This window comes from Chinchilla lanigera, unplaced genomic scaffold (genome assembly GCF_000276665.1).
Source record: "Chinchilla lanigera isolate Chin_1 unplaced genomic scaffold, ChiLan1.0 scaffold00052, whole genome shotgun sequence".
NCBI classification, from domain to species: domain Eukaryota; kingdom Metazoa; phylum Chordata; class Mammalia; order Rodentia; family Chinchillidae; genus Chinchilla; species Chinchilla lanigera.
In genome coordinates, this window is record NW_004955453.1 from 2,984,684 (window position 1) to 2,997,494 (window position 12,811).

Genomic DNA, 12,811 nt, shown 5'->3' on the forward strand with positions numbered 1-12,811 from the left:
AGCCACTTCTTTTTTTTTTTTTTTTTTTTTTTTTATAGCTGTAGATTCATCTTCTGAACCATAAAACATTGTTACTTTTAATCTTAGTGTCTTTTTTTTTCAAATTTTCTATGTTTTTTTTTTTTTCTTTTGGTTTTTCTCGGTTTTTCTCCGGTACCGGGAACCGAACTCACGACCTTGCACTTGCCAGGCAAGCGCTTTGCCACTGAGCTAAATCCCCAGCCCTATGTTTTATTTATTTTTTTCCCGGTACTGGGAATCAAACTCACGACCTTGCGCTTGCCAGGCAGGCGCTGTGCCACTGAGCTAAATCCCCAGCCCTATGTTTTATTTATTTTTTTCCCGGTACTGGGAATCAAACTCACGACCTTGCGCTTGCCAGGCAGGCGCTATGCCGCTGAGCTAAATCCTCAGCCCTATATTTTATTTTGAAACAGAGCCTGGCTAAATTGCTAAGCTGCCCAGACTGCCCCCAAATTCTTGGTCCTCCTGCCTCGGCCTCCCCAGGGGTTTCAGGTGTGTGCTACTTCACCAGCTAATGGCCACGCCCTTCCCCGTGCCCCCCACCCTCCAGGGGCCCGTGTTACCCGTGGAGCTCCTTGCAGAGCTGCGAGATCAGCTTTTTCAGGTGCGGAAGGCTGCTGGAGCCTGTCTTTGCTAACTCAGAGTCCAGGGCGAGCTGAGTGCCCAGGTACTCCTGGACGGCTCTCAGGTGCTCTTCCGGGAGCCTGCAAAGGAAAACAGGAAAATGAACGCCTGCTTCCCCGGTTCCCTGCGGCCAGCAGCAGTCACACGAGCGCAAGGACAGATGGCAGGTCCTCAGCAAGGCTGTCCTTCGGGAGGACACCTGCACACCCTCGGGAAGGTCCCCTTGGTCTCACTGCAGGGACAGAGATCAGGTCACAGCAAGACAAAGTGTCCAGCAGGAGTGGGGGCCTCTCGGGACAAACACCTTTGGGTGCTGCTGGAAAAGTGATGTGGTGGGAGTGGGGAGATGGTTGTTGTTTAGGGGAGATCAGAAGGCCGTGCAATGTATCCTGGGGGTTTGGGGGTCACCCCAGGCTCTCTGGGGAAGTCTGTTGACTAGCAGTGGGGCTGGGAAGAGGGGACCAGGTAGTGGCCATCCAGGTACCCAACAGGCCAGGTGCCATCCAGTGGCCCACCCTGACCTGGCCCAAGGTACAAGGTAAATGGAAGATGGGTAGGATTTGCAGCCAAAGGCAGAAACCAGGCCAGATCTTGCTGGGACTGTCACCAAAAGTCAGGATCAGACCTCTACATTGTATCTCCCAGCACTTTTTAGTTTGTTTAATTGACTGATTTTTGTGGTACCAGGGATTAAGCCCAAGATATTCATACTGAGCTATACCCTCAGCTCTTTTTTTAAAATTTTGAGACAGAGTCTTGCTAAATTGCCCAGGCTGGGCTTGAACTTGTGATCCTCCTGCCTCAGCCTCCCAGAGTGCTAGAATTATAGGCATGTGCCACCATGCCCAGTTTCTTAACGTATTTTATTCTGGGTCACATTTGAATCTTTGTTCCCATGGTAATAGCAAATATTCCAGACACTTAATGCTTATTTAATTTTTTTTTCTTATTTAATTCTTTAACCCGCAAGATGCTGTGATAGTCACTGCTATTTTACAAGTGAGGAAGCTGAGGCTCAGGTATGTTAGTTACCTGGGGATAAATTACAGTAAGGTTCAGCTTTGATACAAAATCCCATCCAAACAAATGTCACAAGGGTCTGTCTGTAAGGGGAAGAATGAAAGCTCATTTCCCTGCAAAAGGGCAGAGTGGGATTAGCCATTCGGACTGTGAAGACCAGGGGAGGAATTAGCAAATGGTTACATACCATTGCCCTAACATCCAGCTGAGAGCTGTATTTATTCTGGGTCTGGACATCACAAAATTCCAGTTCCTGTCTTTTTCCAAAAAAATATTTTTCCTACTGTATTAAAGTAGGTATCACACACCTGCAATCCCAGCCCTCAGGAGGCTGAGACAAGAGGATCACTCACCCCAAGCCTGAATTCGAAACCAGCCTGAGCTATACAGTCAGTTCAAGACCAGCCTGGACTACACAGCACGACCCTGTTTCTAAAATAAAATATATATCAAGGGCTGAGGGTGCAGCTTATGGTAGAAATTGCCTACCATGTGCAAGGGCATGGGTTTGATCCCCAGCACTGCATAAATAAAGATTAGTAATGATGTCTCTGAACAGTTCTAGTGACTATTACTTTGAGACCATGAGTCCTTGTTATAGCAATCAATATTTTTAAAAATGTTTGTTGCAGAGAAAGCTTGACATAAAAATACAGACTTTAATGGAGAAAGTGAATCTTGCTCAGAAGCCTTGTAATAATTAATCTATGAACTGAGCCTTAACTGATGAGATCTAATCCACTTGAACAAGTGACTGTGTGGATTGTCCCACACTTAAGAGGAATCTCAAGCAGTCTTTCCTCTGTGTAAAAAGCGACTTGACGAGCAAAGCTGATTAATTTTCTTGTGGGGATGGTTTTTTTTTTTTTTTTTCTGGTACCAGGAATCGAATTCACGACCTTGTGCTTGTCAGGCAGGCGCTGTGCTGCTGAGCTAAATCCCCAGCCACCCCCGCCTTTTTTTTTTTTTTTTGTCTTTTTGAGATAGGGTCTTGCTATGCAGTTCAGACTGGTCTTCAGCTCACTTTGTAGCCCAGGCTGGCCTCGAACTTGCAGACTGCTGGGATTACAGGCGTGCGCCACCACGCCTGGCTAGATTAAGTTTAAAACACCAGTCATGAGAATCTCAGTTCCTCTGGACCCTGAGCCCTGATGGCAGGCTGGATGCCTGCCAGGGCAGGTCCCGGTCCCTGTGCCTGCACGTGATCCATGGGACCCATGAGGAGATGAAGCCACAGGACAGACAGCACAGGGAGAGGAGGAAGGGGTTCCACAGGGTTCACCCAGGAGTTCACCACATTTGCCAATGAAACCCAGGGAGAAATGGAAATCCAAGGAGACAAGTAACAAGTAACAAAGGGACTATTTTCGTAAGCACTGGTTATTACTTGGGGTGCTAGAGAAGGAACCCCGGGCCTCACACGTGCAAGGCAAATGCTCTCCCACCGAGCCACGGTACTCAGACACACACCAGCGTGGTCATGGCAGTGTACCGACTGGTTCAAGGCGCGGGCTCCTCGGCTCCGGGAGAAAGAGCGCTGAGCCAGAGAAGCACCCAGGGAATAGAAGCAGTGGGCCTGGGGAAGAGCCGGCAGGCGCAATGGGCAGGGACCAGCCAGCAGGTGTCTGAGCCGTCCGAGGCTTCCTCTGTGTTTTGTCAGCGAGGAGCACAGCCCTGGAATCTCCAGTCCGCCTTTCCAGTGGGAAAAGCAGCCGCACCAGTCCTGCTATTAAAATTTTCTTTGCGGGGAGTGGGGGATTTTTTTCTCACAGAGAACCAAAGACCAAAAAAAGATGGCAGCATTAAGGAGGAGAAGTGCCGGTGTACTGACGCTGATTCACCCCACACACATCCGGTGAGTGCCTGCTCATGCCAGGCAGCGTGCCGGGCCCGGGAACTCAAGTGCCCTCCTGGCGCTTTCTTCCTGCTATGGCCCTGCCTTCTGGCCTGGGCCTCCGGTCCATCATCCAGGGCTACTGCAGGAGAAGCCATAGGAACTGGCCTGCGTGGACCAGCAGAAACCAGGGGTCTTCACCAGGCACCCTGCACCTCACCCTGGAGCAAAGGTCAGAAGGGTTGGGGCAACAGTGCCTTCATAAGCCACGGCAAAGACAGGAGAGCGGTGCTGGGCAGACCTTGGCATCCACACCGCACCTGAAGCAGTGCTCCAACCGCTTGATGGGTGACATGGACAGCGGCCAGCGGTGGCCAGCTCTGCACGCGCCCCAGAGCAGGAAGGGGCTGTGCAGCGGCTCCAGCTGGTGCAGGCAGCTCCCTGGTTTTGACGGGAGGACTTGGGAGAACCCATAGTAAGTTCACTTTTTTTTTTTTTTGGTTTTTGTTTTTTTTTTTTTTCCGGTACTGGGAATCGAACTCATGATGTTGTACTTGCAAGGCAGGCGCTGTGCCACTGAGCTAAATCCGCAGCCCCTGAGAACCCATAGTAGCAGAGGTATTTGTGATCATTTCCAGAAGTCCTGCCAGGGACTCAGCACATAGGCACACCTGGCCCTGGAGTTCCGGGGTGTCCGCCGGAGGGGACACTGTTCCATAGCTGGGCCTGCAGGGGGCAGGCATCTGAGCGAGGTCCTTTGTGCCCATGCGTCCATGGCTGCCCGTGCACCCAGGCTCCCTCAGGCCTGGTGTGGGGAGCGGGACACTCTGAACAGCCGCCTGGCCTCTGATGGAAGTGGGGCTTCCAGGAGGCAGGCAGCTAGACGCTTGTCCCCTCGTGCTGGTGGTCTCGCCTTAGGACCACTGCTCCTGGCCTACACAAAAGGGGACACCAAGGACTTGGTGAGGGAGGTCTGTCCAGGCAGATGGAAAAGCAATCTGAAGTCCCAATGCCAGGGTTTAGTTTGGGGGCTGGGGACAAGAAAAGACGAACCCATTCCCTTGGGGTCCCCGGTCCCCACCTCCCTCCTCTCTCAGCTCCAGGAAGCAGGGCCCCTGGGATAAACCCAGGGCTCCCCACCCACCCCAGCTGCCCTTCGGGCGGGAAGGAGGGAGAGGGATTGAAGGCCAGGAGCGAGGGCCTAACCTGCCTGGGCATCTCTGCCGCTCCCCCTCACTCCTGCTTGAGTAACAGGATGAGCGGGGATGGATCGGTGGATCGGTGGATCGGTGGATCGATCCTCTAGCAGGGGGCAGAGGAGTCCTTCACCCAAGCCCCAGAGAGAGCTGCAGATGACTAACCACACTGCGCCTCCCTGCTACAGGAACGCGCGTGCACACAAGGCCCAGCCCAGGACTCAACTTGTCTCCCTTTGACCATCGTGACCCCTTGGCCCCATCGCACACACCGAGGGACAGCGCCATGCCCTGGTCACTGGGGCAGCACCTCATCCAGCACAGTAGACCTTTTGTCATTATTGCTGCTTAGCCCTGTGCTCCCTGCTGACGAGGCAGTGACTTCGGGATGCCCTCCTAGGACCAGAGCAGGGGGCCGAGTGTGGACACGCGCTGGACTTCCCCTGGCCCCGTGGGGAAAGTGGCCTGGGGAGGAGACTGTTCCTCTGTATCTGACTGTCGTAGGAACACAAGGGAAGGAGCAGCCACAGCCTTCTGGGGTGGCTGGCACCTGGTGACTGTGGGTAGCGAGGTGAGTGACAGCGACCTTCTGAGAGTAGAAGAGAACTTGCGTTCACAAGGGGCATGATGCCCTTCAGTAAGATAAAAACATTCTCAAACTTGAAAGGTGAGCAAGGAGCTAGGAGCTAGGATTCTTTTCCCATAAAGACGATGGACAAAGGGTTAATATATGAGGTATGATCAAAATATATGGTGAAAGTTTAAATTTAAAAATGTATTGCAGGAAAAACACATTGTCATGAGTGCCTCCCAAAGTCCTCCCCACTTCCAACTCATTCCCCTGTTCTGGCCACTTGCTGATGCAGCTCTGAATGTGTCCTTCTGTGACTGCCTCAAAACGTCATGGCAAGCCGAGCATGGCGGCGCACACCCACAATCCCAGCACTCAGGAGGCTGAGTCAGGAGGATCGTTGTGAGTTTGAGGCCATTCTGGGCGACAAAGTGAGCTCAAGACCATCCTGAACTGCATAGTGAGACCCTGCCTCAAGAAGACAAAAAAGAAAACAGTATGGCATTTTCTGTCAAATGAAAACATGACAGTGTGTCCTCATCAGCTTATTCACCGGATCTGGCACTTATTCACCGGGACTTCTGGCTCTTGCTCAAAGTCAAAATGACTGTGAGAGGTCAGCATTTTGAATGGATTCAGAACATCAAGGCAGCCAGGACAGCACAAGTAAAGACACTCACGAAAGAGGACTTCCAGAGCTGCTCCAGAAAGTGGCAAGAACAATGGGATAAGTGTGTTCAAAGTGCGGGGGAGGATTTTGAAGGGGGCTAATGGCAATGTCTCTTTCACTGTAACAAACTGATATTTTTTCATAAAATTTTTACTTAAAAATATTTTTACAAAATGTCATTCTCCCAATCAAAAAGACTTCCCATAAGGTACGTGTAGTTTTCCACATTCGCCATATTTTCAATTGCACTATATAAAAGAAAACTGTACAACTTGAGGGGGAGATAATCTAGGCTAGAAACAAGTCGGTTTTCAACCTTGCAATTAATGGAATATTTAGAAATGAGCAAAAATGTGGTTTGCAGGGACAGAGCTGCCATTCCTCAGGCTGAAGGCCAGCTGCTGCCCAGGACGTGGGCCCAGGAGTGCCTGGCACTGGGCACTGGGCCAGCCTCATGGGGCACCCACCAGGTAGGGACTCACCCGCTGGTGTCCATGGTCTGCAGCCGCTGAAACAGTGTCTCAGAGAGGCTGGGCCGGCTGGCCTCGGGAGCACGGGGGTTCTCGGCTGGCACCGGAAGCTCCTTGGTCTCACAGGGCCCAGCAGAGACAGGGATGTTTCTGGGTGGCAGCTCAGGCGGAGATGTGACACTTTCTACCCAAAAGAACAGCAGGGAGCCGTTGGTGAGGTGCTCTGGGCATCACCCTCCCACACATTCCACCACCAGTCCAGGTCCCCATTGTGCCCACTCTGCCTCCCCAAGCCACTTCCTCTCAGACTCCAGACTGGCCGGAAGCCCCTGGGCACAGGCCTGGTTCTCCCCATCCTTGCACCTGGGGCCACTGCAGGACTCTGCAAACACCTGCTGGGGTCAGGTGGCTCTGCCGGGCACAGGCAGGGTGGCCTACAGGGCTGTGGGCCTTGGACAGACGGAGCCAGGCCAGGCTTCCTGGGGCCACAGCCCACGAGGGAGGCCAGGCTGGGAAGGCGGGAGGCCTGGCCAACTGCCCCTCCATCACCTCACTCTTCTACCTCTTTGCACCTCCTCTCCTGCCTCTGCCCCCCTCTCTTTTCCTGCAGAGCCTCAGGGACAAAGTTTTTAAAAGTGAGCTGGGAGGGGTGGACATGCCTAGCATCCCAGCACCTGGGAGGCTGAGACAGGAGAACTGCTGCAAATTCGAAGCCAGCCTGGGCTACACAGCAAGTTTAAGGCCAGCCTGGAATACTGGAATGCATAGCAAGACCCTGACTCAAAAAAGAAAAGATGGAGGGAGAGGGCAGTCCCCCTACTCAGACACCGGAAATGTTAAACCAGACTTAACCTGACGCCGGGACCTTGCCCGCCTCCGTAGAACGTCTTTCCCGCGTGTACCATGAACAGGCAAAGGCCACTTCCTGCCCACGCTCTTTCTCACAGCAGTGGCCAGCACAGCCCGCGGCCAAGGCGCTGTCTGGGGACTTTCTCTGTTAGTGGACCGCATTTCACTTCCTCTCCCGCGCTGGGTTCTGGAGATGGTTATGAGTGAGTTTCAGGCCCCGGAGGCGGGCAGACCTGAGCCGAATCAGGCACCTTGCACCCGGCCGACTCGTGTCCGCTCGCCTGGACCTCTTTGGGGAAGTGAAGCCGGCAGTCACGAGCCTGGGGCTCTTTCTGTCTCCAGTCCTTACAGGAAGTGTGTCAGCCGGATCTGTCTCCAGACAGCACCCCCGAGGCACAGCAAGCTTGAAGGGGTGAGGGGGGCGCCCGCCGCGCATAGGGCGGTGATGTGCGGGAGGCACTGCTGCAGGACAGCTTCTCAAGGTCAAGGTCAAGGACAAGGCTGCTGCATGGTCCCTGAGCACAAGTGGGCACCACCCTGGCGGGTGACTGTAGACTCACACACGCACAGCTCAGCTCTGGCTACGCCCTGCTGGTCCTTCCTAGTCACTGAGGGCACCTCGGCCTCCTGCCAGTGAGGGCAGAAAGACGTGGCCTGCCTGGGGCCCCTTCCGGCCCTGTGGAGCTGGGCCCCGTTGCGGGGAGACAGCTGTCAGTCTGTCCTTGAGGAGTCCAGGGCGGGGTGGAAGAGGAGGCTGGTGGCCACAAGCCAGCCCACAGGAGGGGACAGAGAGCCTTGCAGGGGGCTGGCAGTTGTCACCAGGGCCTGGCGGACAGATCGGAGCCAGCCAGGGAGTTTAGTGCTTCGGGTCTCACCTGCCCAGGCTGCCTGCCCAAACCGCCCGGCCAGCAGCGGGGCGAAGGAGGCGCCTCGTGTTTCCTTTTAGGAAACGGCCCTCTGAGCGGGGCGAAGGGGCCCGCAGGTGAGCTTTCTTTCTGTAGCTTTCTCTCCGTGACTCACTTCCGTGCTCACTGCGCCCGAGCTGTGTAAGGGGCAGGCCTGAGCCTCGCACACTTCAGGGCCTTTTTTCTTTTTTTCTGTACTGGAGATCGAACCCAAGGCCTTCTCACACTGGACTTCCTCCCCAGCCTTTTATTCATTTATTTTTAGATTTCCATACAGGGTCTTGTTAAGTTGCCCATGCTGGGCTTGCACTTGCAATCCTCCTGCCTCAGCCTCCTAGGGTGCTGGGGTTACAGGTGTGTGCCACCCTGCTGGGCTTTTTTTTCAAGAGATATTTAGGAGCTGTACCTTTGTCCCTCCCTTTTAATGATGATATAAAGAAACATCTTTCACCCTTTCCTTCCAGTCCAAGGCGCTCCTCCCCGCCTGTCCCCATGGTGAGACTGTGATGGTGAAAATGTCGGAACTGCATTTATTGAGTTTCCTACTATGTACCAGGCACGGGGCACTACATTCATTGGCTCATTTCATCCTTGCGACACCCTGAGAGGTAGATACGGTGCTGTCTTACTGTCTCTAAAGAGAAGCTTGTGGTTCAGAGAGGTTAAGTCACTTACTCCAGATCGCAAAGCTAACTAGCTGGGAAGCCGGACTTCCAGCCCATGTGTGCCTGTGTCCTGTCAGAGCCTGCGTTCCTAACCTGTCCTCCACCACCAGGCCACGCCGTCCCCCTCTAAATAGAGGACCCTCTAATCTGCAAGTACTCGGGGGTGGAGGACCAGGTCCTGTTTCCATTCTTATTTATTTACACTCAGGAATTGCACTCAGGACCTTGCTCTTGCCAGGCAGGCTCTGTGCCGCTGAGCTACATCCCTGGCCCAAGGACCAGGTCCTGAAGGCACCCCTGACACCCTGCCTCCCTCTCTCCCTTCCTACCCGTGTCCTCCTCGGGCTCATCGCCGGCGTCCTCCTCCTCCAGCGGCACAGGGTACTGCAGGTGGGTCACCAGCCCCATGTTCTCCTTCTTGTAGAACTCAATGAGCTGGTCCAGCTTAGTGAAGTACCTGACCGGGACGCCTTCGGAGGCCTGCAGGCAGAGCCCAACAGAAGCACGTTGTTAACTGACCGGGATGTCACCCGCCCGCAAGGGCCACCTGCCTCGGGGACCAGCCAGGCTGATGCAGCGGACTGACGGCAATCCAGGAAAAGCCTCAGGCTCCGACGCCTGCACCCCACATCCTGTGGCCAGCAGCTCCCAAGGGCCCTTCTGCAAAACAAGCCAGCAGGATGGTTTCGACGACAGTGTTTATTCTTTCAGTCTTTGCTATTCAAAACAGTACATTTTTCATTATGGTAAAATTAGAAAATATAGATTTAAAAAAAAAAAACAAACTCTTGTAATTCCAAAACTCTGAAAAGCCTATTTTCAGTGGGTTGGAATATTTTTCTAGACACTGTATATGTGTTTGCTCTTTTTTTCCTTGTCCTTTTGAGACAGGCTCTCGCTATGCAGTTCAGGCTGGCCTTGAGCTCACTTTGTAGCCCAGGCTGGTCTTGAACTCCCAACGATCCTCCTGCCTCAGCTTCCCGAGTGCTGGGATCACAGGCATGTGACACCACACCCAGCGTTGTGTGTACATATTTGAAGGGGACAGTTATTTTTGTTTTCTTCCTCACAAAGATCATTTTTAAAAAATCACTTGGTATTTTTCTTTATTTTTGTAGTACTGGGGATTGAAGCCATGGCCTTGTGCAGGCAAAGCTCATGACTTACCGCTGTGCTATGCCCAAACCCCCAAGATCCCCACTGATTTTTTACTTATTTATCTTGCAGTGCTGGAGATGGAACCCAGGGCTTTGCGTGTGCTAGGTGAGTGCTTCACCAGTAAGCTACACCTCTAGGTCCAGATCAATGATTTCAAACTCAGGAAAAAAATGTATTCCTACAATTTTTTTTATGTGTTGTAATTCAGTTTTTCTCAAAACTCAGAAAATGGTGTAGGCAGTACGGAAATCTCTGCTGTTGATGCTAGAGGTAATTCTGCTCAGCTGTCCTAAGGCTCTGGGGCCAGGTCTCCTTGCTCCGCCCCTGCTGAGACCCCGCCCACCAACCCCGCCCCACGGAAGCTCCGCCTGACACCACGCCCACCAGACCGCCCTCTCTGGAGGTTCCACTGTGTCGAGGCCCCGCCCCCTCAGAGGCCCCGCTCCCACCCCCGGACCAAAGCTAGAGGTGCGGCTGGCCCTAGGTAAAGGAATCGGCGCCGAAGCGCTCCCCCTCCAGGCGGGGCTTCCCTGGCCTTGCAGGAACACAACCGCCAAGTGCTTGTGACTTTAGATTTGGGGATCAGGGTCAACTGCTTCCTGAGACGCCACCAGCTGCCTTCCTGCTGAAGGCAATGGCTTGTGGGAACAAGGCCGACTGGCACACAGGTCGGGGTTGGAAAGTCCACCCAGGTGCGTGCGCAGGTCGGCTCTTGCCCCACCCGCCTCCAAGTCCAGCCCCTGTTGCTGTCAGCTTGGGGCGCGGATCTGGGAGGAGGGGGTCGTGCCCCTGCAGGAAGGTGGCGGGACTGCAGGTGGGAGGGGCAGACGTACATCCAGGGTCAGGGCTAGGGTGTGTCCCTTGCCTTCATGGGGAGGTGAAATCTACCCCTGAGGACATCAGCGCCTCTATCACTCGCAGGGGCTCCAGGGTGTCCGCCTAGGCTCTCCCCGCACCTGTCTCCCTTCATCTCGTTTCTTTTCTTTTTTTGTCTTTTTGAGACAGGGTCTCGCTATGCAGTTCAGGCTGGCCTTGAGCTCAGTTTGTAGCCCAGGCTGGTCTTGAAATCTTAGTGATCCTCCTGCCTCAGCCTCCCGAGTGCTGCGATTACAGGCGTGTGTCACCACGCCGGCTTTTTTTTATCTTTTTTTTTTTTTTTCTCATCTCATTTCTTGGTCTCTCTGTCTGTCTGCCTGCCTGTCTGTCCAGGTATAACTGTGTGCCCATAGGCACACATATAAATCTGTGCATGGGAATGTGTGTGGGTGCCTTGTGTGGTTTAAGCTGTTTAGTAGATTCGTATATTGTTTAACAAAGGGGTTTGTGTATTTACTTTTCTTTTTTTCTTTTTTTTTTTTTTTTTTTTTTTTTTTTTTTTTTTTTTTTTTTTTTTGGTCTTTTTTGAGACAGGGTCTCACTATGCAGTTCAGGCTGGCCTTGAGCTCACTTTGCAGCCCAGGCTGGTCTCGAACTCACAATGATCCTCCTGCCTCAGCCTCCTGAGTGCTGGGATTACAGGCGTGTGCCACCACGCCCGGCTGTGTATTTACTTTTCAATAAATTCCCTGGCTTTCATTAAGCCCCACACTGAGGAATTTCTCTCAAGCTCTGTTGAACTAGAAATATCTGAGCATCAGCAACAGCAACAGATGGCTGATGCCTTCCAAGTATCATCAAGCAGGTTCAAAACCAAACCAGAGCAGAATAACAAAAATAATTTGACGTGAAGATGGAGGATCTGTGACCTCAGGTCAGAGCAGTCGTGGGTAAACATCTCGCTGTCAAAGAACTCACAGCTCATGGCTGACACACAGTTAGCCGCGTGGAAGAAGGATATGAAAACACAAAGAAAGGCAAAGTGGAACGGCAGGTGTGGGAATCCGGGAAGGGAGTCTCAGCTGGAGGAGGTTGGAGGGTCACAGGAGATCTGGGTGTTTAAGAAGCACTGACGCAAAAAAAAAAAAAAAAAAAAGAAGCACTGACGCTAAGATACACATAGGCATGGGCCACTAAAAAGCCAAAATTTAAACTGTGCTGTTGATCATAGATAGGTTTGATTTCAGAGATGTGAAATGTGAGAAAATAAACAACTGGCAGCTATGCTGAGTATCAAGCAAGCAGAGGTTCTGGACCAACTTAAAAGAATGCTTGTGGAGCGAAGTGAGTGCGGATTGCTTTGTTCCGATTGTTCGCAGAGGCCTCCTCCCTGGTGGCCCAGGTTCTCGGGAAAGAAGAGAATGCAAGGCTGAGTTCTAACCTCAGGGTGGAGGAAGAACCGGGTGCGGAGGTGCAGCCTATAATCCCTGTGCCCAGGAGGCTGAGGCAGGAGGATTGCTGTGAGTTCAAGGCCAGCCTGTACTGCATAGTGAGACCCTATCTCAAACAAACCAATGAAAAGGATGGATGAGTAGCCTGTCTGGGTAGGCAGGGAGTCCAGCTAATAATGGCCGCTCCTGGGTACTGCTGGGAGGAAGCTTTCCCCCGGCCTCCCCTCCTGTGGGGTGCTAGGGGTTTTGTATGTATGTCCCCTCCCCCACCCATGTGCTGAATCCCTACATTCATGTGTCGGTGGGATTTGGCGGTGGGGCCTTGGGGAGATGATTAGGATTTGATGAGGTTTTGACAAGCAACCGAGACCTGAGCTGGCCCCTTGCTCTATCTGCCACGTGCACCCTGTGCCGTGTCAGGGTACAGCAGGAAGGCCCTCGCCAGATGCCCAAGGGCTCCCCAGCTCCAGGACAGGCAGCCGCGTAAACCTCTATTCTTTATAAATCACTCGGCCTGAGGTGTTGAGTCACAGCAGCAGCCAGCAGACTAAGGACAGC

General features: G+C 53.0%; 1 protein-coding gene across 2 annotated transcripts in view; it reads right to left on the minus strand.

Annotated features, from left to right (window-relative positions):
- Inpp5d (inositol polyphosphate-5-phosphatase, 145kDa) overlaps positions 1-12,811 on the minus strand; it is a 98,553-nt gene that overhangs the window by 46,025 nt on the left and 39,717 nt on the right. For both annotated transcript variants that reach the window (XM_005395359.2, XM_005395358.2), the window contains exons 3-5: positions 9,158-9,308; positions 6,422-6,593; positions 588-728 (exon numbers count right to left, since the gene is read on the minus strand). In XM_005395359.2, the coding sequence (XP_005395416.1) occupies positions 588-728; positions 6,422-6,593; positions 9,158-9,308 (464 nt within the window). The remainder of the gene's footprint in view (positions 1-587; positions 729-6,421; positions 6,594-9,157; positions 9,309-12,811) is intronic.